This window comes from Lepisosteus oculatus, chromosome 28, assembly GCF_040954835.1.
Source record: "Lepisosteus oculatus isolate fLepOcu1 chromosome 28, fLepOcu1.hap2, whole genome shotgun sequence".
Taxonomy (NCBI): Eukaryota; Metazoa; Chordata; class Actinopteri; order Semionotiformes; family Lepisosteidae; genus Lepisosteus; species Lepisosteus oculatus.
In genome coordinates this window covers 9,038,644-9,064,696 of record NC_090723.1, presented here as the reverse complement: position 1 = coordinate 9,064,696, position 26,053 = coordinate 9,038,644, and the positions used below count along the sequence as shown (strand labels likewise).

The following is a 26,053-nucleotide window of genomic DNA, read 5'->3' as shown; positions in this document are numbered from 1 at the left end:
AATCTCCATTAAAGCAGTTTACATCTTAAAGTGACTTTGAAAGTTTAGCAGAAAGTAAAAAGAAAAAAGCGCCGCAGAGCCAGAGCTGTGTGAGTTGTGAGTGTGCGTGGAGGGTGGGGGGTTGGCTACTGGGGAAGAAACGGCTGACATTTCTTGTTCTGTACATCCGTGTGTCCGTGTGTGTGCGCCGTGAAGAGGACCGCACGACTTCAGCGCTCGGGAGGGACGGCGGGATTCTGCTACATCATGGCGCAGGGGACTGATGCGAGTGTCGGGAAAGGGGTGGTATCAGCAGGCCGTGTCCTCTCGGAAGTATCGGATTGCGCCAGGGTGGTTTTATCGGAATGCTGACAGCGGGAGGATGGATGCTCGGGCCCGGAGTTGTGGGGTATCGCTGTCAGCATCGAGACCGCTGGGTGCCACACCAGTAATTGGAGTCACCCATCTGCCTCCCCAAGTGAGGGCACTGGGGCAGCGCGGGCCGGACCGGGGCTGGCTGGCTCTGAACCTGCGCAAGCTGGGACCTGCTTCTGCAAGCCGGCTGTGCCACCCTGCATTTTCTTTAAGTGGTATTGTTTCTTGCAAGATGCCCTTGAACCAGCGTGCCCCGGATGGGATATGTAAGGTCATCCAAAAGGCCCACCTGTCAGGATGATGTGAAATTCACAAAGTCAGTATTAGTGAAAGCCTGAGTATCACCCATCGCCATCAGTTACCACTTATCCTATTTAAGGGCTGGGTGGCCTGTAGCCTATCCCAGGACGCACTGGGTGCAAGGTGGGACACACCCTGGACAGGATGCCTGCCCTGCGCAGAGTACACACAGACACAGACAGGCACAGCAGGGTGAATTTTATACAAGCCAGTTCATCTGCCAGCTTGTTTTTGGACTTGGGAAGGAAACCGGAGCACCCGGAGAAAACTGACGCGATCACAGAGAGAACATTCAAGCTCCATGCAGATACTGTAGCAGCCCAGGAATTGAACTCGGCGCCATAGCTATGTGCTAACCACTGTGCCACCCTGCCACCCATTGTAACAAACATATCAATTGTCATGCCATCATGCTGCCCAAGACTTTTACCCATCTGAGGAAAATCAGTTAGAACTAAGGTAAAAGTGATACATTTAGCGAATGCTCATTTAGTGTATCGTCAATAGAAATTCAGTAATGGCAGATGGATGTCACAATGTTCAAAGCCTATACCTGTACGTCTTTCCACTGTTCGGACTCACACATGTCCTTCTTTGGGGAATATGCAGAAGTAATATTGAATAATGGAGAGATGGTGGATTTTAAGAGAAAAAATAAACGCAGAACAAAGGTCTTCTGCAAAGTACAAGGCCAAAGCAGGTAGACGGAACCTTTTCGTTGTTCTTGATCTTGAAGGTCTTCGGATCGGGCTGCAAGAGGATCTTGTGTGCCCTCCTGTTCTGCGCTCTCTGGAGGCAGCAGCAGCGCTGCCGACACCTGTCTCCTGGTCAGCAGAGTGCAGTTAGCTGCTCCCCCTCAGGCCCTTCTTGGAATGGAAAATAGTCCTGCGTGCCTTCCTCTCTGTCTGTCTGCCGGCCTGCGAATCTGAGCTGGTTGTTCAAAGTCTATCCTTAGAATGCAAGCAGTAAGGATAGGTCTTTTACCAACCATATGTTTGGTTAGGGGCAGAGCGGTAGTTCTGTGGTTTGGGATCTGCGCCTGTGGCTGTAAGGTTGCCGGTTCGTATCCCGCAGCGGCAGAGGAATCCTACTCCGTTGGGCCCCTGAGCAAGGCCCTCAACCCCAACTGCTCCAGGGGTGCTGTATAAACGGCTGACCCTGCGCTCTGACCCCCAGCCTCTCTCCCTGTCTGTGTGTCTCATGGAGAGCAAGCTGGGGTATGCGAAAACACAAATTCCTAATACAAGAAATTGTATATGACCAATAAAGTGATCTGATCTTATCTTATATATATCCTTGAGCCTCTTTCTTTTCTTTTTTCTTTGATTTTTGGCATTTTGTTTTGTGGATTTTCACAATCTTTTTTACATTTAATACACAAGTAAAAGTGAGAAAACTCCTTACCAATGAGCTTTGGGGTTTCTCAGTTAGATTGGGATCAAGCACTCCTTTTTATTTGGAGTTCATGTTCGAAAGGTGAAAGATCCAGCCTGACCCAGGGAGATGGAGAGTATTATGAGAAAATGTGTTGGAGATATTTGTGGATGGAGCAGAAGAGTGTGTATAGAAAGAACTGTCCAATACATTGCTATCAGATTTAGACACGTTTAATTTCTCTTTCCTCTGTGTGAAGAGTTAAGACCCTCACTGTTTGTTAAGGTCATTAAGAAATTACAGAAAATCAATTCTGTAAAGCATGTGCCTTATAATATAGTGCAGTGCGTTTGTGTTTGCTTTATGTGAATGTTTTTGTCTTTTAATTTTGAACTAATTAGTGACCAATCAATAAAGCAAATTGCCCACACTGTATATAAACAAGATCTGTTCTATTGTGCAAACAGCAAACTCCCGCTGTCTCTCTGCACTTGTTCTTCATACTTAAAAAAGAATAATACACCCAGACCTCTCTGACAGCTTTACACACATGAATCTCTTACCTCTTCACAGAAAAATAGGCACTTATACTTTAGTGCATCAACAAATGAGCTTTCCTGTGCGGCTCAGAAAGACGCTTAATTGCTCATCTTCAGAGCTACGTTAAAAAGGATTAAAGATGAAAAAGAATTTAAAAAACAGGATCTCCAGGGGCAGTGTTCAATAGCAACAATCATGTTTTGTTAGAAACAAATTCTCTATGGACCCTATCTCTGATTGCCTCCACACTCCTTTTGTCTCTACTAGATATATGAATAAGAATACAAACCGAATGTCCATATTTCCCCTTTGAACGTTTTTCTGGGGGATGGTTTACTTTGATCAGATAGCATCCTCAGAGATAATTCGGAGCGAGTGCAATATTTTAAAAAAATCAAAAGAAGAAAGGAAAAGAAACCATGTACTGTCCCTTGTTATTTCTTTTAAATCAGCAGATTTAAATTCCCCCCCTCAATGGAAACATGCTGCCACTTTTGCTAATATATTTAAAAATCAATGGTAATACCATTGGAGCTGCTCAGTGGCCATGCTGCAGAATAAACGTTGATTTATTTAGGAAAGATCTGTTGTTTAAGGTTTCGTCCCTGGAGGTTGGTGGGGGGGGACTGGCGACGACACCTCAGGCCAGCTCCACTCAGATTGAATTTGGGAAGTCCACCCCAGGCTCCCTGAGCCGATTTCAATTGATTCGAATGGAATATGAAATCAGAGCTGCACGCGGAGAACAGCAGCAGGCTATTAGGAGAGGGAAAGTAAGGCTGGGTTTAAAACCAGCTTCAGCCCAGCAGCGTCTCACCCAGACGAGCTCACAGAGCTTCGTGCCGGCGGCTCGCTGATGACCAGCCGGTCCATCGTCCTTCCGAGAGCATTTCTTACCCCCAACAGTGGACACGTAGGATTGGAGTCGAACCTCAACAGCGCGTTTTGGAATAAAACTTCTTTAAATGAAACTTTAGACTTTTTTTTTGGTGACCTGAGAAGTGGTCTTTGAGGTTTGGTTGTGCCACGGTTTGTTCAGACAGTTCCCTGGTTTGTGTGAAAGGATACCAACTTTCAAGCTTCAGAAAGTCTTGTTTTCCCTCTGTTGCTTTCCTTATAGTCAGCAGTCACTTCAGCACAAAAAGCCAAAGTAGAATTTCCCTAGTAAGAAAAAAAAGCAGACGAGCAGCATGTCAGTGTGCCACATAAGACACAATTCTCTGGGGTTCTGGAACCTTGTGCATGTAATTATGTAGCACAGTCTCAGCAAATTGAACCATAATTAAATCATGTAGATTTCTAAGAGGCGAAATGGGCTAAAAAAAAAGTCTAGGACTTTATGACTTCAATGACAGTGCTATTTTTACTGCCTGCACGACTGTCCCGGTGATCAGTTCAGAATCAATCAGGCGGTATTGAAACGTGTCAGAAGGCAGCAGGGAATCCATCAGTTCTGGGGGCCTGTGAATCCGATTCCCTGCTCGCTCTCTCATTGGCGCCTGGTTCCTCCCTGACCTTCCCACCCACAATCCATCCCAATTTACCTCTGTGATTTGTGAGGTAATAAACCTAACTGTATGTGAAATTGCTCTTAAGTTAATATGTTAAACACAGAAAATGATAAGTGAAATTAGATAAAAAGAGAAGCCTTAATCCATCATGGCCTCTGGTGGCCTGGCACTATGTTGCTGTGGTCTTCGCTCGCCGGCCTCTGTCTCTTCCCTCCTCCTCATGTGCCTGGTGCCCGTCTAGTGAGATCTTCTCCGTGCAGACAGACGCACAATTCCCATAAGCAAAAGGAGAAGGAGACGCTTTGTTGCGATAAATTAAGTTGAAACAGTTTGGTTTCGTAGTCCATATTTGCCCCCCATACTGCACGTTACAGCTGACCCTGTTTGTGACGTAGTAGCCTGTTTAAGTCGTTTATAATCCGCTCCTGCGTCTTTTTAGAATACATTATTTATTCATGGTCATTTCGCACTTTGTGTTTCTCCAGAGGATGACTTTCCTGCACTGGCCGAGGAAGGCGCTGAGAAGAGACAGAAGGCGGGTAAGAGATCTCCACGCCGGTCGAGCCCCGTCCAGACCCAGGCACAGCTGGGGCAGTGGAGCGGGCCGCCTGAGACCAGCTTGGCACCCTCTTCCCACACTGGCTGATTTATGGCAGCTGCATTTCACCAGCGCTCACTTTGACCTCCATGGCTCTTCTGTGGGACCTGAGAGAAACGTGCAATTTATTTGTGTCTAAGAAGCTCAATCAATCAGTTGCTTTAGGCGTGTTCGGCGTGCATTTCTTCTGTGGTGCTTTTGATTGCAGTGAGTCTTTCAGTGGGAGCTTGTGTTGCTGCAGAGCGAGGCCCCCAGTAAATTAATTTTATTTTCCTTTGCTCTCTTTCTTACCTAGTTAAATAAAGGGATTTGATCTATTAACTGATTAAATCAATTGTGCAGCTTGTTGTAATCAGTGTAATTACTGGTGGGATTGGATAACAGGTCACATTCAAATGGATTGTTCAAGTTACAGTAATTTTACATTTATTCAGGTGTCAATATCTGAGCAGTTTAAGTTGCGTAATTGTGATTTCCTGCCTTGTGATGCCAATATACCTCTGAAGTGCAGAATTTTATTAAACATCGAATGCTTGCATTAAAAAACGCTAAGCAAATATTGCAAGGCTTTCTCGTGTGAAATGGAGGGTAAGACTTCTGACTTGTGATATGCTTAATCGTTTAAAAAAAAAAAACCGCTTCGGCGGGTTAACCAGTGCTTTGCCAGGCGATATTCAAAAATCTTTCTGTTTCACAGCTAAATAAACGCAAGAGCGTTTGAGTTGCTCGGGCAGCAGGGCTGCTTTCTCCCTCGTCCGGAGCTGTGCGCGCCAGACCTTGAGAGCGTTCGCCCTGTGTCTTTCCCTCCCCGGGCGCTGGAGAGGTGACCCTGCCGCCCAACCTCAATTGTTAGCCATGCAGATGTGCTTGGTGGGGCTGTGGTGTGAGCAGGACCTTGGCAGTGCAGCCCTGTGCTGTGCACTGCTGCGCAGCTCCTGCTGTCAGGCTGCCAGAGATGGGGCTGCTCTCACTAGTTTGTCCTGCCTGTCCGGGCCGGCCAGAGGGCTGAGGTAGGAAGTCGGAAACGTGGACAGGATCCCTGCTCTTATCGCCCGTGCCCACTCGGTCTCCCTCTCCTGCTCCCTGAGCGGGGCGTGGGGTGGAGGGGGGGGGCGGCAGGGGACACACGAGGCAGGAAACAGGTCCCCTGCTCTCGAGCCAGAGAGAGGAAACGCCAGCGTCCAGCTTGGAGGGGAGAGCAGGGAGGGGGAAGTGCAGCCCAGGGAGGGGTGAGCAGGTGGAGCAGCCGGGGAAGAGATGGCAATCTGTTATTCTGCCTTGGCTTGGCAGGGCTGTCGCAGCCCACGGCACAGGCCCAGTATCCAGGAGGGGTCTCTGGGACTCCTCCAAGGCTCGGGGGCTTGGGATATGTTTAGGAATGCCTTTGTCGGAGTAAGGATGGCCGGGCTGAAGCAGCTGCAAGCTTTAAGCAGAGGGCTTAAGTTTTTCAACAGGGGCTTCAAGATCCTCCCTCAGTATCCTCCATTCCCACCTAGTTCCACAGAAGAGCCAGTCACATACACTGTAGGTCATGTCCTTTCCCCCAGATGCACAGCTACGTTGTAACCCATATTAGGAACCACACAACATGTGAGCTGTGAGGTCTTTATTGGTTGTGTTGGACCACCTAAAGAGGCTATTGGAGCCAGCAGAATGATTGAAAACTGCACCTGCATTGTGTCAAATCAATCTTACAACCCACCTTGCTGTGGATGAGAGTTTAGTTCTGTATGCATGGTCCTGTTTTGCATGTAATGAGTTAATAGTACAGTCATCATTACTTTGTTTTAGTTTAAAAACAGTTGGCTTGTCCCTACAAAACATAATACTCCAGAATCGGCTTCATTTTTTTTGGTATATTTCCTTGATATTGAGCACTCTCGGGGAAAGTCAAACTCTTAACAAGGATTTTTATTTTTATTATTGATGTTGTTGTTATTATTTAACAGTACGGGAAATGTACAGTCCCTTCCTGGCGAGCTCCGAACCACCCTCCTGGGTTCCGTAAAAGTGTTAGTGGGTCAATACCGAGCTCCCATGTGCACAGAGGTCACTTCCTGAAGGCCTGCCCCCCACACCCCTGCCTTCCTGCGTTTGCAGAGAGCACAGTTAATCCCGTCCAGACACTTCATGTCCACTTAAAGAACAGAGCGGCCTTTAAAAGTCTGTGTAAACCTGGAGGGCTGACTTTGTCTTGTTTCTCAGACTGTAAAATGCTGTACGGAAGGATAGATGTGTCTCTGGTAATCAGGATATCATGTGAACCTTATTTCCAGGGTACAGGCCTTTCTTCTGCTATTTAGGATGGGAGGGAGAGACCGTCATTTAAGTAACGCCTAGAGTGCATGGAAAAATGGAGGGCTAAATTCTCCGACTTTTTAAGATTTTTTTCTCAATAAGAGCACAGAAAAAAAATGTTTTTTGTAGGTGTTTATTGAATAATTTTTTATCCAAGTGTGGCATTTTCATTTCTAGTATTTATACCCAAACTGCTGTAGCGTCTGCCTTTTTTATATTATGATCATAAATATCTCAGAGAATGTATTCTGTCAAGCTGGGTCTGTGTTTAGCTGTCACTGCTAAATACACAAGAGACTTTCACAGAGCAAATGGTGAGTCTTGCTTATATCCTAGTGATCAAGACCTAAAGACAACTTTGTCCGTATGTTTGATTAAAAAAAAATGTTTAAGTGCAAAAAAGTTACAAACGAGAGCAGGCCAATCTGGCACATTTGGTAGGTATAGCTTATTGATCCAAGGACTTCGTACAGTCATTTCTTGAAGGAAGCCAAAATAGTTGCTGCAACTACAAGGCTGGGCAACTTGTTCCCTACTCCCACAACCCTTTAGGTAAAGAAAAGCCGCCTACTCTGTGTTTAAATTGCTCATACACATAGTGCACTGTCTTGGCTTTATTAATGCCCTTGAGGATTTTGAATGCTTGTATTATCTGTGCAAGACTTCAATTTTCTGAAAGGCTTCAGTTCTTTCATCCTGTCAGTTTAAGAATCATCCCACTCATATTGCCCCAGAGCTAAGAAAGTCTACCAAATTATTCCTCACATGCAGTCTAACCTCCTCAATCTCAAAAGATCTTCTAAACCTAATTGTTATTGTCACTTTGATGGTAACAGCTGCATGTTGGAACTTAATCTTGCAGAAAGCAACCTCACACAGGCCACATGAGATCCACATTCCAGTCACATATTACAGATCCCATGGCAGGAAGAAGCATCCCTAACCCTAAAACACTCTCTCTGGCAAGCAGATAAACTCTCTCCTGCTTTGGGCTGTAACTTGCAACTTGCGGATGGGTCAGAGGTTGAAAGGCTTCAGTTCTTTCATCCTGTGGTTTGGCTTTCATCTGGACTTGAGTCATAAATTTATAGTCCGTTTGGAACAGTGCATTCTCTTTCCTTTGCAGACTTGATGCCAGAGCCTAACTTCATAGTACCTGTGCACAGCAGTCAGCAAGCCTGAAAGATCTTTCTGACGCTCAGTTTCCAAGAGGAGTGAGAAGTGTTCTGCCGAACCCGTAGTCTCTCACTGTCACACTTGCAGTGTCTTTTTTCTCTTCTCTGCAAAAAGAGGCATTTAGCAGCTCGACAGAAGAGCTGGCGTGCTAAGAACTCTGCGCAGCAAACACAAATGATCTTGCTCATCATAGTGCTGTGGCATGCCTCATTAGGTCAGTGTTCGTACATGCATTTGATAGAATACCCAGCGATAACCGATAACCTCTGCAGTTGACGTGAAAGCTTAATATTTCGTACAAGCCTTCAGCATTCGGTTAAGGAGAAATTTATCCGAGGATAAGGATAGAGGCAGTTGCAGTAGAAAATAAGTGACCTTACCCCATCCTCTCACCCCCAGGACAAACTGCGTGAATTGGTATTTACTCTGCAGAGTTCATCAGAAAGTGCAGATCGCCATCTGTCAGATCCTGTTGTTGTTTATCGCGCTATGCTGTTGGATTTTTTTTGTCATTAAATCAGATATGAAAAGGCAAGATTTGTATGTCAAGCTGTTGAAGAACAGTTACTATTTGTGCATTTAAACCACGTATTTCATAAAAGGTTTATATTTCTCATTCAGTGCACATCCATATATAATTTCTGTCTCTGCTCCCAGCACTCCGGGACCTGGAGAACAAGGGAATTTGTAATTTTCTTTTCATTCTGTTCTCAAATAACTTACTTTTTCCCACCTGGTCAAATGTACTGAACGCATCAAGCAGCAGACGCTTCCACATGAGTCAAAATCAGAAAGCGGTGTCTCGGGACTCCCCCACTCAGAATCATGTTTTTCACATGTTATGGAACAGGCGTGAGTTTGGATTCGTGATGGCGTATGTTTTACCAATACGGCTCTCCAGTCCTCTGATGTGTCGGCAGAGATGAAAAAGAATACTGGAAGACCTATAGGCGCCGTACCAAGCTACAGTAAATATCATTAATAATGTGCCAGCGGCGTCTGTAGATGAAGGGTTTTATGCTCTTGCACATTCTGTCACATTTGGAAGCTCAGTTTTCAGATGATGTAGAAACCTGAACATGCGTTGGGCCTGGAGGACGCGCCCGGCCGCAGGCCTGCAGGGGCCCCAGGGTGCCGCAGCATCTCATTGGCTCGTCTGACCACCAGCATTCTGATGGCGAAACATATTGTGTTTGGTGTGGTTATCACGCTGGGCGGCACGGTGGCGCAGGGGCCAGCATTTCTGCCTCGCAGAGCTGGGGCCCTGGGTTTGATTCTTGGGGTGCGGTCTGGGTGGAGTCTGCACGTTCTCCCCGGGTTTTTCGCGTGGGCTTCCTCCACCCAGTGCAGAGACATACTGGTAGGTTAATTAGCTTCTGGGAAATCTGGCCCTGATTTGCGTGTGTGTGTGTTTGTGTCTGCTCTGCGATGGACTGGCGTCCCTCCTGTTCAGGGTGAACCCCACTTTGTGCCTGTTGTTTACCGGGACAGGATCCGGCCCCCCCGGGTGTTTGTGACAAATTAAATTCATGGATTAAGTTGATGTAAGGACACGTATTATTACACTGCATTTTATTATATATAACATGTTATCATTGATATCATGCGTTCTATCATTTTGATTATATATGGATTACAAATGTTGTTATCTTGTCACAAAGAGAGGATGGGGGAGGCTGTGATCTTGACTGAAGCTGTCGCTCCCAGCAAAACCAGCGCAGCGCAGCGGGAGGCTGGTGTGTCAGTGGAAGAGCCTTACTGGTATAGAATGGAGAGGCAAGAAGCAGGAGAGAGATTAGGTGGGAGGGAGAGAGAGTTGACAGATCCCCTCTCAGCTGGAATTATGTTCTCTCGAAAAATGAAGGAAAGCTTTTTTTTTGTCCTCAACAGCCGTATCACTGATGTCTTAATGGCCTTTCTGTCAGCTGTTGAAGTTAATGTAAGATAAATGAGGGCTTCATGGAAATGTGATATCGGTGCTGTGCTGTGTGGAGAGGATGGGTGTGTGTGTGAGAGTTTTTCTGTTTGAGAGTTTTGGGGGGATAAAATAAAAATACTGGCATGTTGAGAATTGCCTGTCAATGGGAGAAAATACAGACAATGAAAGAAAGATGGATAGACTTGAAATGTCATTGATTAATTCCAATTAAAAATATGTACATAGATGGTGATACATACTGGAAGCAAAATATATATTCAGAATGGAATGGTTCAAAGTGTCTGATGTGTCTGATTGAATTTGATTTCCACCAGAAATCAAATTCATTTCTGCTTTTACTGCTTTCTGTCAGTCAGAACAAATACTTAACTGCAAGGAACCTGTGTATCAAAACCGCTAACAGCTGCCAAAATCATTACAGTGGAAGTGCATCTCTCTCCACAGTGCTGAAAGTGATGCACACTATCTCCCTGACTTCCTTTCCAGTTGCAGAAACAACCTGGAGCCTCTGTCTCACTTAAGAAACCACAAGTAGAAATGATACGCCCTGCCTTTAATAAAACTAGAGCAAAATTAATTAAGCCGTATCCAATAATTTCCTGTCTGATGCAAGTGCTTCCGAAAATTAATTAGTGAATGCATTTATTATTTAAATGCATTGGATCACTGTGGTGTTGAAGTGTAAATATTTAATATTTACTAATGAGGAGTTCAATTCCAAAAGCAATGTACCTACTCAATCTTGCATGACCGCTTTTGCTGGCGCTAAATTGAAACGATGTGCTTTCTTTTTTTTGGATTGCTTTCCCCATCTCACAGCCATTTAAAAGGTTTTCGAGGTGCATGCTGACAGAGCACGTATGAAGGGATCAGGCAGCAGATTTCAAATGGAAACACGAAGCAGGAGCTTATACAAACAGCCTGCTCTTTTCTTACAGTGGCTTAAAAGCCCTTCCTTGCCTGGAATGCAGGCACAGAATGAGAATACGACACCTTTGCAGGGCTGTGCTTTATACACGTTTTTGAACATGAATTATTCTGTCAGTTAAACAGTCGTGTTTTTACTGAGCTAGTCAGTAATGTGGATGCTGTTCAACCCTCAAGTGCAGTACATTTGCACGTTAGTATAAATGTGTAGTTCTGGTTATGTTGGGATTTTGCTTTTCTGTGGTTTGCTATTTCTTCTAATACCTCACCATGATTTCGGCTCAGTGCTCTGCTTTTTTTGCCATGGCAGACCACGGCCAGCTTTTATCAAGTTAAATTTCTATAATCACTTGTCTGAGGTGGGATGGCAAAAATCTGCTGTCTTTCTGTAGATGTCTCCTGCCGTGCATAGCTAACGTACTAGCAGTGGTTTGTAACGTGGGGATGGTGTCGCTTATTATATATATTAATTCCAGTTCCGGTGATTGTCATAGAAAAAATAAACATGCAAAGGGTGGGAATGAACCACATTTTAGACCTATATCAGCACTACCATTCTGCAGAGACGGTGTGATTTTAGTGAACTTCAGCTGGTACCAAAACTGTGGACTGTTTGAAGTTCTGTCGGCTTTCCAGATCGCATTGTAATTTTGGGTTCTTTCTTGGTCTCTTTCTGTCCTCAGCAGGTTCTGTTGACTATGCAAATTTCTACCAGTGTCTGTGGGACTGCGAGGGGGACGAGCCCGACGAGCTGACCTTCAACAGAGGAGACCTCATCTACATCATCAGCAAGGTCAGGTCGCAGAAACAGCCTCACTCAGACCAGAGGATATGCGGTCCCACATTGTCAAGGGCTTGTTACCGCGATTCCTAGTTAGTTCACCATTTATCACCCCAAGCAAGTCCTGCTTGTGCTCTGTGCTACACATGAGACTCAAGGTACCATTCTAAAGGAGCTTGAGGTCCTATTGGAAGTAATTCTTCTGCAAAACTGTCAGCGAAGTTCACTCTTTCCTCTCTGTGGGTCGTGCGGGACTGAATCGTTTACTGAAGTGCCAGCTGCAGTCGAGGAACCTAGTGCCGTTTCCTGATGCACAGTCGGCCTCTCTGCTTGGCGAGATGCTGCAAAAAGCTGAGAGCTGTGACGGGTGGTGCGAAATTAGGTTGGGATTTGCAACCTTATTTCGACCTAATAAGCGACTCGGTATTTGAAACAACCTGTTGAATTCCAGTCCAGTAGAACATCCTGTCTCACCATCTCTCTCGGACCCTCTTACAGAAAAGGGGACTGCTAAGAGAATGACAGCTGTCCCCTGTGATTTTTTCCAGAGTCTTTAACTGTCTGTACCACTCTGCTTAGCTGCACTTCCGCCTGGTTATGTCATATTTTTATATCATGACCCCACCAGGACTGCATGGTGATTTACTACATTCTGCTGTGCTTTTAATACAGTTAAAATCATGTCCAACTTTCACAGTGTTCCTGTCTTCCATCTGCTTTCCCATTCCAAGTAGTGACACTGGACACAGCCAGGCATGGGTGTTGTCAAGGGAGGTTAGTCGTCTGTCTTTGTATAGCGCCTTTAAAGCCATGATGCCCAAGAGCGCTCTGTTGCTTACAGAATTTTAAAAAGAGGAAGCCCCTGAGACTGACTAGTTGCATGCCGGTGATGTGACAGCGTGTTCAGAGCTATCCAGCTTTGAATGAAAACTATGCAAAGCGGACGCAGTTTCCTGCGTACTAACAGAGAGACGGCGCCAGCACTCATCTGCCCCCCCCGCCTCTGGGAGGGTATCTCCTCGAGCGGTTGAGAACCACATGCTTGCTTACAGAGACTGTGATCTATTTCTCCGGAGCCCTGACCCACTGTAAATTCGACAGGGCGATGTGTCCTGTGCAGCACTTCACAGCCACAGTAATGATGAGTTATGTGCTGCTGGCCCAGAGCTGAGAGATGCATCAATCTGACCCCAGTGACAGAGTGACATCTTATTGGTTTTTGTATGTGCCCATACTTTATATATATATATGTATGTATGTATAATAGAAGGCACCCCCTGTCTCTGTACCCTGAGCAGAACAAGCCAATTCTGGGACTTATGCCACATTATGCAGCTTCTTTTTTTGCTGTGAAACCTAGTAACCAGTATGGTGAAGCGAGAAACATTTGAAATCAACTGTGATTGGGGCTGCTGATCCAAAGATTCGGTACTTTGTCCCTTGTCTGATGCTCTTCTGTATTTCTTCTGGGGGCTCCTTTCTGATATATATTTAACCCAGGGTGTCGTTTGTCTCTGCCAGGCCAGGTACAAAAGCTAGATTCGGACCCTGGGCTTCAGAGGATACCTAATTAACCTCTTGGTAATTGCTAATCCTTCTCCTTCTTTAGCTACGTCAGCTTTGTTGGGATGGCAGAGAGACACAAAAGTCTTTTTGTTCGGATCGGAGAAAAGCGTGCTTTTATTTTGAAACTGACTTTCTTCGTGCATGTTAAAAAAGGGAGAAGAAAAAAAAAACCTGCTGTTGTTTTGCTCTGTGGCTATGAGGCTGTGTGAAATGCCCAACAGCGAGATTTCCTGTGTAATGGGATTTATGTACATTACTGCTTCGGTATTGTGGGGATAATTGAGTTGCTCATCCAGGCGAAACTCGCATTCTGTTTATTACAACATGCAGGTGAATCACTTAAAGGTACACAGGACTGGCTTTTAACTTTTATCATTTCTTTTTGGCTTTTCACATTACTTTTTCTCATTTTTACGAGAGCAATTTCTTTGTGTAATGAACATTTTGGCTGTTTCTTATGTGTATTTTACAGAGCTCGATTGCACAGTAATTTAGTTTCTTACAGAGTTTTCCTAGTTTTCAAGAACCAACATGGCTTAACCCTAATTTTGTTTATTATCTTGCTTTTTCCTTTGTTAGTATTTTGAGTTTTTGTAATGCCAGTGCCATGCAGCCAAGCTCAGGTTTTTTTCCAGTTGTTCCAGTGCTGATTGAAATAAAAATAAAGTTCATATAGCGCCTTTCACGCTAGCTTCTGTGTAAAAACATGCTGCATCTCAGCAATGCAATATTTGAATAAACAGAGCTCCACAGCTGCTATCAAAGAAACCAAGAGCAGAAAGGCATTTAATCGAAAGACAAACCACTTCCACCCGGTACGTGAAAACATGACTTGGGTTCAAAGCGCTGATGTGCCGTTAGCATGTGGATGACCTTGACTTAAAAACATTAGCACTGTCAGCATAAGTAACTGTACGTAACTGAGGGCGGAAGTGTGCTCTGAACTGTGGGAGCTATGTATCCGAATGTCGCTTCTCCTGTCCTTAGGTTTTTCTGGCCTAGGACACAGTCAGGGTCTGCAGTACGATGCAGTTATACTGCTGTCTTTTTGTTAAACTCAGCAGAGTCTTGGGGAGCTACTTTGCACTTCCAGGTCTGTAGAAACGGAGGCAGGAAGCCGGCAGGAGTCCGAGGTCAGTGCAGACTTGGATCATGTGGTCAAAAATAACAGCTTAATAACGTTAGTAACAGCTATGAGTGTGGGCCCTTCATCTTGAGTTTTGTTTTACTTCTCTTCCTGTCCTTGTGACACGCCCCTGTCCGTACAACCAGACTTTGCCGTCTGATGAGACTTCTATCACTGTGTCTCCAAGCAAAAGCTAGAAGATGTCTAAATAGCATGAGACCTGATTCATAAGTCTCGTCACAGTTATACAGTATATGAAGGGTCAGATTCAGATGGTCTGTACTCATGTAATATAAAAAACCGCTGATATGTGAATAATGTGAGTAGAAAAGGTGAAGTGCTTGAGCCGTGATTCATTACCTATGGAGCATTGAATTGCCTGAATTGTGTAACCCAGTTACAAACTTGAAATGCTCAGCAGCACCTTGGGCTGTCCTCTCCCTGCTAGCTGGAGTGGTTGCTGCTTTTGAACTGTGCCGGCAGAGCCTTGGGCTCTGGGCCTGTCCCCACCCTCCACGCCCCGTCCCGTCCCGGCGGCTCCTGACAAGTGCCCTACTCCAGACTTCTCTCCCTGCTTGACGATACAATGGAGGCTGAACCCCAGCATGTTCCCTGGACCCGGAGAGAGAGTCACTCTCTCGGCCCATATCCTTACTGCCAAACCCTGGGGGCAATTCTCCACCTGGCCCCTTCGCGATTTAGATGGGAGAACAAAATGACTTCTGTTTTCGTTTTAACATGAGACGTGACTTGAGTTTTGTTAAAACTTTTTGTTCTGAACGTCCCCGTTGGTCACTCTGGGGTGACTTGGTTGTTCCTGCTCTGTCACTCGTGTGCTGTCACCTCAGAAGCTCTCATTACAAAGTGTTCCAGGCTGGTGCTCTGATTTGCACAGGGCTTTGAAACGGAAATGACTGAAGAAGCAGGACTTAAAACGAACATGGGGAGGTCACGGGGTACGCTATAAAACGTGTTCAGGCCCTCCTCTCTCTACTGCCGTTGAAACACAGTTTGCTATGTGTTTAGTACGTGTGATTGATTAAATGTGTTGCAAAGCCCTCCTGTGCATCTACCAGTCTTCTGAAGTAACTTTTGTGTCGTGTGAAAAAAATAGACATTAGACATCATCCTTTCCTTCTCATTCAGCGGAATAAGAACGTGGAGTAAAGAGAAATCAGAACCGAACAAGTCCGGTCAGTGATAAGGAATTCAAAATAATATCCTTTTTTAACCACGAGGATGGTCTGAGTGTTGATATCTGAAGACTGGAAGTAATTAATAGGCCAGGGGGACAGGTCAGAAGGGAGCAATCAGTCCTGCCAGAGGCCTGTATTAAAGAAAGGCTTAACTGACGGTTATGAAATCGCTGCTCAAACTGGAGAGAGTCACAGTGGCAGCATATCCCCTCCCTCCGAATAAAGCAGGAGATTTTATAAAAAGCTCCGCAATTGATCGGTATTGATCCCTCGCTTACTGTAAAGAAAACCTCTCTGTCTTCAGGCTCTGCCTTGTGCTGCCATCGTGCGGGAGCCTGTGCAAAAGAGTCGACACTGCTACCCAGCCTGCTCCCCTCTCCTATCCCAGCCTGCTCCCCTCTCCTATCCCAGCCTGCTCCCCTCTCCTATCCCAGCCTGCTCCCCTCTCCTATCCCAGCCTGCACCCCTCTCCTATCCCAGCCTGCTCCCCTCTCCTATCCCAGCCTGCTCCCCTCTCCTATCCCAGCCTGCTCCCCTCTCCTATCCCAGCCTGCACCTCTCTCCTATCCCAGCCGCTCCTCTCTCCTATCTCAGCCTGCTCTCCTCTCCTATCTGAGCCTGCGGTGCTTTTCTCTTCCTTTTCCTTGCTGAGTAAACAGGTTGGTTTTCATCCTTTTGCTTTCAGAAGTTTAAAAAGTTGGCCACTGAAGATTTGCTCTTGCCTCAGTTGGTTCTTTATTTAGTTATAGCGCCTCCTTTGATCATTTGACCTTTCACTAATAAAATCTGCATTGTTTTGACTTTTTCAAGTTGAAGTCCAATACTTTATTGCCTTAACAACTGGTTGCTTGGAATTTCGTTTATACAATCCTTTCTTGACCAAGACCTTCTACAAACCACACAGCGATTGTTTTAGTCCAGGAATTTAACAGTTGAAGCAAGGTTAAAATAAGGGCCATTCTCTTGACTTCTTCAGTCTGCTTTGAAAAGATGTTCTTAGCGAATGAAAATGTGTGATGTGCTTGACACGAGGAAGCAGTACTGTTCTGGTATGTGGTACAGTTTACTTCAAAGCTCCCTCCTGTGTTTGAATTTTATTGTTCCCACATAAAGTGCCGTTATCGCCTTACAAAAATAAACTTTTGTTCTGTAAACGGTTACTTTGCCAAATGGCTGGGTGAGTAGGGCACAGATCATGTCAAGGGTTCTCCCTGCAGTGAATCATTTTAAGGAGGTTCATTCTGTGCTGGTTGGTTTCTTGGGGGGTGGATGTTTCCTCAGACATTGAGCAACCTTGATATCTTGCATTGTACTCAATTTTTGGTGCCCAGCAGAGGACGAGTCAGAATTTGCCACCCTCTGCGCCACCACACCTCTGACTCACCTCTTTGATTCAGAGGTGCCCCAAGTCACCCCTCTCTCCAGCACATGACACCACTGGAGCTGTGCGGGCCTCAGGTACTGTGATACCACATTCTTCTGCTTCCTCATAGAAGTGAGAATGGAAGCCGTGTCTTGGAGGATGAAAGTGCAGGGTGCAGTAGTGGTGGTGCTCGATACATGCTCAGTCGTGAAGATTATGTATATTGTGTGTTTTGTTCTTGGTGCCCTGTTCACCTCCCTGTTGTTTTACTGCTGTGATGCTCCAGAGGCTCCCCAGCCGTTGGCGGCTGGAATCCCCCATCAGAAAACGTGCAGAGTTGGGTCGTTAGAGTCCTCCCGTCTCCGATTGTCTGCTGGGCTGGATCATTACCGTTTAATAAGGGTTATGATGTCAGGTGGCGAAGGGGGTGTAAAGGGGGTGTGGAAGAGAACAGTTTAAACAGCAGCTGTGGGGCTTGGGGATGTGGGCCAGCAGACTGGAGAGAGAGAGGAGGAGTGTGTTTGTGCCCATTGTAGGGCCCTTTCTGTAGGGATGGCCCTGATTTGGAGAATATTAATCCAGGCTGGCAGGGGGAGCTCACAGGTGGGGGAGCAGGAGGGTGTTTGGGGGGTAGGGGGAGTATTGGGGAAGTGTGTGTTGAAGTAGGGGAAGGAGGAGCGACAGTTAAATGCCTGTGCACTCAACTGCGTCTTAATTTCATTTTCAATCTTGTCCCAATTAATTTTGCCGAATTAATCTCGCGCTTACAGCCCCGCACACTCCTGCAGCTCAGGCTGCCTTCCCCGGGCCTTGTGACTCGGCGGCTCAGAAGCTGTTTTGTTCCTTCTTTTTAGCCTTTTTTTTTTTTTTAGTGTTCAATACCGTGAAACATGAAATAAGACACAAATATCAACAACCATCTGGCATTTCTAAAGCACAGCACCCCCCCTCCTCCTCCCCCCTCCTCATCTGCTTCATAGTCCTCTGTTTGATTCCACCTGATATTTGGAAGAAATTGTTTCTGTTGTGGTAATTAAAAATTCCCCTGGTCCAGAATAGCAGAGGGCTCTCTGCTTCTGCCCAGATAACTCTGAGCTCCTTTAGAGTCTCCCAGTCTCGGTTCGATTTTCCTCATCTCTCTCTTCTTTTCTGGGGAGCTGCTCTGCGCTCGATTATACATCTCAGTGCACAAACAGCCGCTGTGCTCCACTGAACTGGCGGTCAGAGGGGTTGCGATGGAAGGGGCTCTTTGTCGTTGTCCTAAATCATAACTGGATTGTTGAATTCCTTTTATTCCAGAGTCCACTTTTCCCAGAAGCCATCTTGCCTTTAAGGCTGGAATTCAAACCAAATAAAATTGGTGGCTCAGTGGTGGTGGCTTTTATTGAAAACAATATGTTCAGGTTTAGTTTTCCGTAAGCTTTCAGATGTAATTGATGTGCTGCAAAAACAGCTTTGATTTACAGACCTTAACACTCGGCACAATTCTGGCTTTCAGATAGTCTTGCCTTTGAGAGAAAGCTCTCTTTCATGAACTAAACAGACTATGAGACGTAATAAATATGATTAACACAGAAGAGTCTCTGATGGAGTTGTTCTTGGCCTGGCAATGTCTTTTTAGGCTCCGAATGAAATAATGTGTTACAGATTGAGGCCTTTTTCCCTGATGGCCTTTTCTGTACCAGTGCTTTCATACAGTAAGATGTGTTGCCCCCCTCCCAAGTTGAAAAATGGTTTGTTTAGCTGTTCAGACAGCATGGGTCCAGCACACGCCAGACCACAGACTGGAAGGGTGTCTTGGACTCATCCCCAGCCTTCTGGAACACAGAACAGCACAGCAGCACTCTGTCATGTGATGTCATAATGATCTCACAGGATTCTGGGACATTACCTTATTGGCTCTGCCTGTAGTACATCCACTGAGGGCTTTAATCCAGTGCCCGTGTCCTAGGCATAGATTTAAAAATGTGAAAACGCTACGAGCAATTAATTAAAACTGGAACTGAGGCTCATTTGTGTGCACCTGCGTATAAACTGTGATAGTTATACTTGCTTTTCTTCTCTGTGACTATTGCGTATGCTGTTACGTTCTTGTCCAGCTGTTGGAGGGCACAGTGTAACTCTACACCTCCCAGCCTCCTCTGGGTTTGGATACCCGGCTAGCAGGTTGTATTTCTCAGCTGCAGTAACAGTGTGTGACAAGAGCAACAGCTGCCAGGGTGACTCACAGAGCCCGGATCACGTCATCGTGCAGCTCGGCATGTGTGTTTCCATTTCCGCCCAGGGGGTCTGAACTGGCTCCGGCTACATGTGTTTCAGCCCGGACAAAGCACAGGACAGCTTTGTGCCTGGTCGGCTGAGGGCGCAGTGGCATTAGGGACATTAAAATAGGCCAGAGTGGCGAGGGGTGCAGAGATTTCATTGACAGTGAGTTAAAAAAGATTTTAAAATCTCTAGAAATCAAGTTCCCAACTACAGAGACAATCTTTGAGCAATTTGGACTGGATGAATAATCTGGAATTCCAGTCTTTTTCTTTTGCACCAGTTTGTTGCAAGCAGCATTCAGAATAATTTGCTTAGCTGGCCTGACGTTTGTTTTATAGACATTATATATTTGCAGAATGTGTAGGGCAGAAGCTGGCAGATCTGCCAACACTTACTGTAGATGAGTTCTTTTTTTTTTCTGTGTCTGGTGAGGCTGTAATCTGGCTTCAGGACTGTTTACTCTGAGACCCACTTTCCGCCAAGCTAGAATCCACATTCCAGATTCTGTGGAACCCTTGCAGAGATTATTCTGTCCTCCTCAGTGCCTGATTGGCCGTGGTGATCTGCCAGGATCCTGATTTATGCTCCAGAATGAAAAGACCTGGTGCTAAGGGTCACATCTCCACAACTGCTGCATTCTGCAATTCTCACAGGCAGCTATTATACAGCCAGCAAACTAGGGGACTGGCGAGATTTACGATGGAGGTGTTTCCTCAGTGTGGGCTGGGTTGTCTTTAGGGCTTTGCAGCATTTCTCCTTTTTAACAGTTTCTCAGTGTTATACCATCCTCGAGGACTGATTGTGGGGGTTCGAAAGATTCCCCCTGCTGAGCACAGTTGCTGTGTGTTACTGGGATCTTAATAAGAGACACCTAAGGGGGCCATAGCCCAGCTGTTAAAAGCTTTTTGCTAATTGAACTCTCTTCTCTGTGTTGGCGCACTGCAGTGCTCAGTTTTATTAATACCACAGTCAAAACAAGTGTTTCGGTGACACTTTTGTAACTGTCATCTTTTATGCCCGCAAAACGAACCGACCCCTTAGTCCCTTAACACATTCCTGTGAGTATTTCGGCTTGCGATTGGAATGATATCTGCTCTGGAAAATCCCTCTCTTCCCAGCCCTTCGGTGTGGAATGTGACCCTCGGCTAACTCCTCTCTCAAATTGTACGAACAAAAGTTTTGCCCTGTCAATCCAGTTATTCATTTGGATGATGTATTCATTAATTGCAGCGGTGCCAGTTTCAATAATTGATCTCTGCATCACAGTATTCAGCTGAATTGCAATAGCAAGGTCACTGAAGGGCTTGGTGTAGGCAGAGGTAGGCTAGGTTAATACATTGAAAATTTTATAGCCATTAAGGCAAACTTGGAAGAATTTAGATTATTGAAAAAGTATCAAGGGGCTCAGATGTAATTAATAAATAAGACTTGGAAGAGCTTTAGAAGACAGTCTGCATATAACAGTATGTCAGTAGCATAAGGGAATGTGTTGAACACTGTTGAGAGAAACTGGCAGAAAAAGCAGATTAATGGACAGCCTGAGCTAGTACTTCCACACACAAGGCATGCAGCACTGACAACAGGACATCCCTGACACATTCCCCCGAGAGACCGCAGACCGAGAAGACCTCCTGTAGCCTGTTAACATCATTGCTGAAGGTCTGGTGTATGAAACTGTAACCCTGTCGATGAAACCCGATCCCCAGCCTTTCACGATCGAGAGCTGGTCAGAGATTTCCCCACTGTGCGATGTCTGTGCACATGTGTGCAGTGTGGCCAATGCGGGCACATGCAAGGTGCCCTTTGATAAAGCCTGTCTGACTGTGACGGTCTTATGTGGTCCTACAGACCTTTACCCAGCAACACAGCAGCATTGCGTGAGCTTGACGTCAGACTCAGTCAAAGAGACGGGCGATAGGTCTTACAAAGGGCGCGATCGGTTTCTTTTTTTGGTGAAAGTGATATAACAGCAGTATTAACAGTCCTCTGCAATGATCCCTCCTGACTGGCAACTTGTTGTTCTTTCAAGCAGAAGAAGATCTAAATAAGGCCAAGAAGTCAGACAAAAATTCAGGAGGGACGTCATCGGGGCCGGGAGATTTATGCTTTTGTGAACTGAACACATTATTAAAAGAAGATTTTGTTCTTCGTTTGAGATACAGCACACTGAGAACTTACATAAAAAATAATAATGATATGCTCTTTATCAGACTTTCCACGAAACCTTCCAACCAGCAGCTTAGAATTTTAACTTTACTGAGCAAAATCTGTACACTGGATGGTTACAGTGCACAGTGAAGAGCTTCAAATGCATCAGACTCATTTATTTTAAGATGCATTTGAAATGCAGAACATCGGGTACAAAGAAATATATTGATTTAATAACTTATGAATTATGCAATATACCAATAGTCACTTAATGGGCCTACAGGGACTGTGTTGCAGATGTCATTATGGCTAACATACTGCTCTGATCAATTAATGGCAAAATTAAAGAACGATCGTGATTTCATAATACCCTTGATTTGTCTGGGACGGTATTATGATGCCTTGCAAAACAAATGTCATGAAGTCATTAATATGCCACATGCCAGTTACAATGTAAAGGAAGAAAATAGGGTACAGCGTTCAAAGGTGTTTGACGGTGGGATTGAAACCATTTGAAAACTCTGTTAAATCAGAAATGAAATAACCTGAAAGTGCATGGCATGTAAAGTAATATTCACAAAATGTTCATTTGTAGATTGATCATGTATAGCCATGTATTAAGTAAACCCTTCATTGCAAGTAGGAGGTGCCATAAAGGTGAAAAATGAATTTGCAGGACGCTGTGGCAAATTTGCACCATGTGTGAGCCATGCTGCCTTAACGTCTTTGTGCTGCACCTGCCCATCGTGTGGACTGTAAAGATCGTGCTTTCCGGGCCACCTGCCGAGTTGCCAGTCAAGCCCCTTTCAGTTTCAGAAATCCTTTGCCGTTTCAGAGGCAGGGACAGGCAGGGGGCACGACGGGAGAGAGAGAGGGGGGGAGCTGAAGGTGTTTTCTCCGGTGGTTGCGGCGTGCTCTAACGAGAGAACCGCACTGCAATTTACCAGGTTAATTATTCCCTCCGGTCCATCTATCAATCTTGCACATCCTGCAGGAGCTGCTCGGTTCTGTGATGATGCCTCCATGTGATCTGCATGCTGATGGGTCCTGATTGTTTTCCCTGCTCTCGGGGTTAATGAGTTAAATGAACTCTCCTTTCCAGGTAACAGGCGCTGTTCCTGCCGGCTCCCTGGTGCACGTCTCCGTCTTGTTTTCAGAAGGTTATTGCGGCAATTAGGAGAGAGCATTTGGCTTAGCTTGAGATGCCACCTTGAATCCTGAGAGTGCAGCTCCACCTCAGCTCCCCGTTCTTCCTCACTGCTATTGGACAGCACTGCGTGGGTTTAGGATTCTGTAGGCCGGCGGCCAATCAGGCTGCGGCTTTTTTCAACATTCCCGGCCGCTGCCACCACGTCTCCAAGGCGGCATCGAGACACATCAGGAATGCACGTCCGCGTGGCTTTCAGATGGCACAGGAGTCTGCCAGAGACTGTTACCCTAATTGGCATTCCACGTTTAATTGGGATGGATTTCCAAGTTAATGTGAATTGTGTTTGCCTTGTGCTGGTTTCAGACAGTGCTCAGGCAGCTCCCTAATGGAGCTCCAGGTGAGGTATGGATGCTCGGCCCACGCAGCCGAGAGCAAAACTGAGAGGCGGTTTTGAGCAGTAGGCTCAGGGGGGCTGTCCTGCAGGCCTGACCTCTCTCCTTCCTCTCCCTCTGAATTTTTTCCATTTCCTCTTAATGAAGCCCCAAATCATTCCACCTACCACTGCCGATCCACTGTACCCTCTTTAAGCATTGCTACACAAAGCTGCCTTATAAAAATACTTAGGAGTTTTATAGTACTTATAAAAATACACTTCCAATGTAGGGAGTTACAGGGAGCCATTTAGGGAATCAGTTTACATTTTCAAGGCCCCTCACAGAGCTGGCTTGCTTGCTTTTAATACTGGCGCTTGTCTGAAGAGACATTTAGAGGCATGATCCATGTACTTTTTGCCGTGCCAAGGGGCAGTTTATCCTGTTCCCAGCATTGTTACAACAGTGAAGCGCTGGCTGTATTGGAGCTCTAAAATGAAGTGGATTGAAGCCACTCTGCTATACTGTACAGTTAAACCAGGAACGTGCATTTCGCATTAAGAACAGTGGGCAGCAGTGACATCTAGTGACAAGTTACTCACAATGTATTTGGACAGATTTCAAGATCAAGACACGACAGGTCTTTCGACATGTATAGAAAATTCTCGTGAGAGACGTTTTATCGCCGTCAGGTTGTTTTTGTTCTTAAAAAAGCATAAAGTAATTTTGCTGGATTACAACAAAGAAATGATTAACTGCCTGAAACTGCCATTAGCTTTTGAAGTCTGGTTTGAGAAAAGAAATATACAGTGTAGTCTTATTTCTTCAGCTTCATTTGTGTATATTGTATGTTTAACCGATTGCTTTTGATCAGTCTGGCAAACTTCTTGTTCACACAAGATGGGCTACCAGATGAGGCCATTTATAAAAGCCAGTTGTAGCTTGACCTCTCCTGACTCTTGATCAGAGATTCAGCTAAGAGATGGCAAATTGTGTTTGAGAAACGTGCTCTGTGGCACATCGTCCAGCGTCCTAACACACCTGGGGAATTGTCAAGCATGCAGGTGGCTCAGAGCTACGCCAAAGGACTGCTTCAGTCTCGGTAGCAAACCGCAGACCCACGGGTCAAAGTGGAAATTGAAGATGTGCCTGAAAGTAGGAAGCATGTCTCCACACAAAGCGCTGTGAAGCTTGCTTTCTTGGGCTCCATTAAAACGGGCTGTAAAGCTCTCTTTCAACATCCTTCTGGGCTGCGAAGTTAAAAACGACCTTGTACATGCAGGAATATGTCAGCGTGACCTTGTGCACTGTGACCTCATTGCACATTAGCTATTGTTTACGTTCTTCCTCTTTAACAAAAGAGGAAGTGTCAGTAATACCCATTCTGCCTCGAACCCTTCCTGAGCGCCGGCCTGTGGTTCACGCGCGAGAGAGCGAGGGGCGGCTCAGCAGCTGCAGGGCTCCGGCGCTGGATCGGCAGCACCTGTCCGGAGCGGGAGGCGTGCAGGAGGAAGGAGGAAGAACAGGGAAGAGTATCAGGGCGCGGGGCTCCCCTTTCTCTCTCTGGTCCCCAGACCCGGGTGTGTTCTCTGGCCTGCCAGGGAGGGGTCTGGCTGCTCCCACTGTGCACTGACGGCACGGGGGTTTACTGCCATTAATACTGGCTGCCCCAGGGACGGGGGGCGGGGAGTCTGGGTTTGGGGTCATCCGAAAGGCAGCGGTCATCTCCCGGTCACATACAGTAGCTCATTATTCAGGCACAGCCCCTAGTCAATTGCCCAGAACGTAGAATCAGCAGTGCCATCCATTTCTCCTAATTATTATAAATGAGAATCCCTGTAAACAGCTATCATTACAGACACTCAGCATTGCGCACAAATCCACTTTAAATGGCCATTAAGTTAAGGAGCAATTCGTAATCTTCAACGCACACAGGAGCAAGGATTTGCTTTTTGTTATTGTTTGCTGCTTTTGTTTCTGATGCATGTCTTCTCTTTCGTCGGTGCGCCTCTTTCGCCATTAATTAGCTGCTCCGCACCAGTGCTCCGTTGTCATTATGTTCCTGACTTGCCTGAGCATCGAGGTTTTTCAAGAGGAGGGAAATTTCTCTTGCCTGTTATGTGTACTGTAGCCCAGGTGCTCTGTTATGACACAAATGTTTGTTTTGTTCTGAAATAAAAGTTCTCTCCGGAAGAAAGAGGTAAATGGCTTAACCCATCCTGTTTACATTTATAGTGCTCCTATTGATCAGTTTACAAAATGCAATCCTTCAGTTGTGCCATCACCTTAATTTCTTAGAGTAGACAGGAATGTTCTTCATTTATTAGTGCAATTGTAAAATATTAGCATAAAGAACAATCTGGTGCTCTTAGTCAGGGATATGTAAGGGGCGGATTTTCCTTTGATTTTCGTACGACAGGAATGACGGATCTTGTATTCTCCTCTAGTTTTAATCTGTGCCTTTCGGTGCTCCCTCATCAAACCGGGTGTGGGTTTGCTGTGGTGTCAACCTCACAATCTGAGAAAATGCAGATTTTTTTGAAGCAGGGCGCTGTCTCCCCGACAAGCTTTTCATCATCCCCGCCTCTTAACGAAAAGAGGAGGAAAATTGTTTTAAAAATGGCGGCTCCGCGGGTTCACCGGCAGGGCAATGAAAAGTTTCCTGAGCCCTGGAAGTGATGCAGGAGAACCCCAATTTCCCTTTTCCCCCTGCCGAGCGCACGCTTTCAGTTTCTGAGTCCTCACGTGATCTGAGGTAGTGCAGAGCAGGCTCGGCTGGGATGAGGAGGAATGGCGGAGGTCTTAGGGGTCGGAGAGAGAGAGGTGCCTCTGGAAGTCCTGCTGCTACAGTGTCTGGCTGGAGCCTTGCCCTCCTCTGCAATTCACTAGCCCCGATGATAGAGAGAGAGAGAAAAAAAGAAAGAAAGAGCGCTCTTTGGTACCAGCACAGGAATCATTATGCACACAGCACATGTTTTTCAAGCATTAAAATTAAAGGTTATTCCATCCCTGGACTATTAGCACTAAACCTGACTCCCCAGGACTGAGAGGAATAATCAACCCAGAGCAG

At 45.8% G+C, this 26,053-nt stretch overlaps 1 protein-coding gene and 1 long non-coding RNA gene across 4 annotated transcripts in view; one reads left to right on the top strand and one right to left on the bottom strand.

Moving 5' to 3' along the window:
- Positions 1-26,053, top strand: part of skap1 (src kinase associated phosphoprotein 1) — a 161,109-nt gene that overhangs the window by 123,756 nt on the left and 11,300 nt on the right. For 2 of the 3 annotated variants that reach the window (XM_069185746.1, XM_069185749.1), the window contains 2 exons: positions 4,565-4,618; positions 11,701-11,810. In XM_069185746.1, coding sequence (XP_069041847.1) covers positions 4,565-4,618; positions 11,701-11,810 — 164 coding nt within the window. The remainder of the gene's footprint in view (positions 1-4,564; positions 4,619-11,700; positions 11,811-26,053) is intronic. The other variant, XM_069185748.1, reaches the window with a different exon arrangement.
- Positions 25,284-25,807, bottom strand: LOC107079298 (uncharacterized). The gene is made up of 2 exons (XR_001480248.2): positions 25,729-25,807; positions 25,284-25,569 (listed from the first exon to the last, which is right to left on the bottom strand). It is a non-coding gene; the product is annotated as an uncharacterized lncRNA (long non-coding RNA).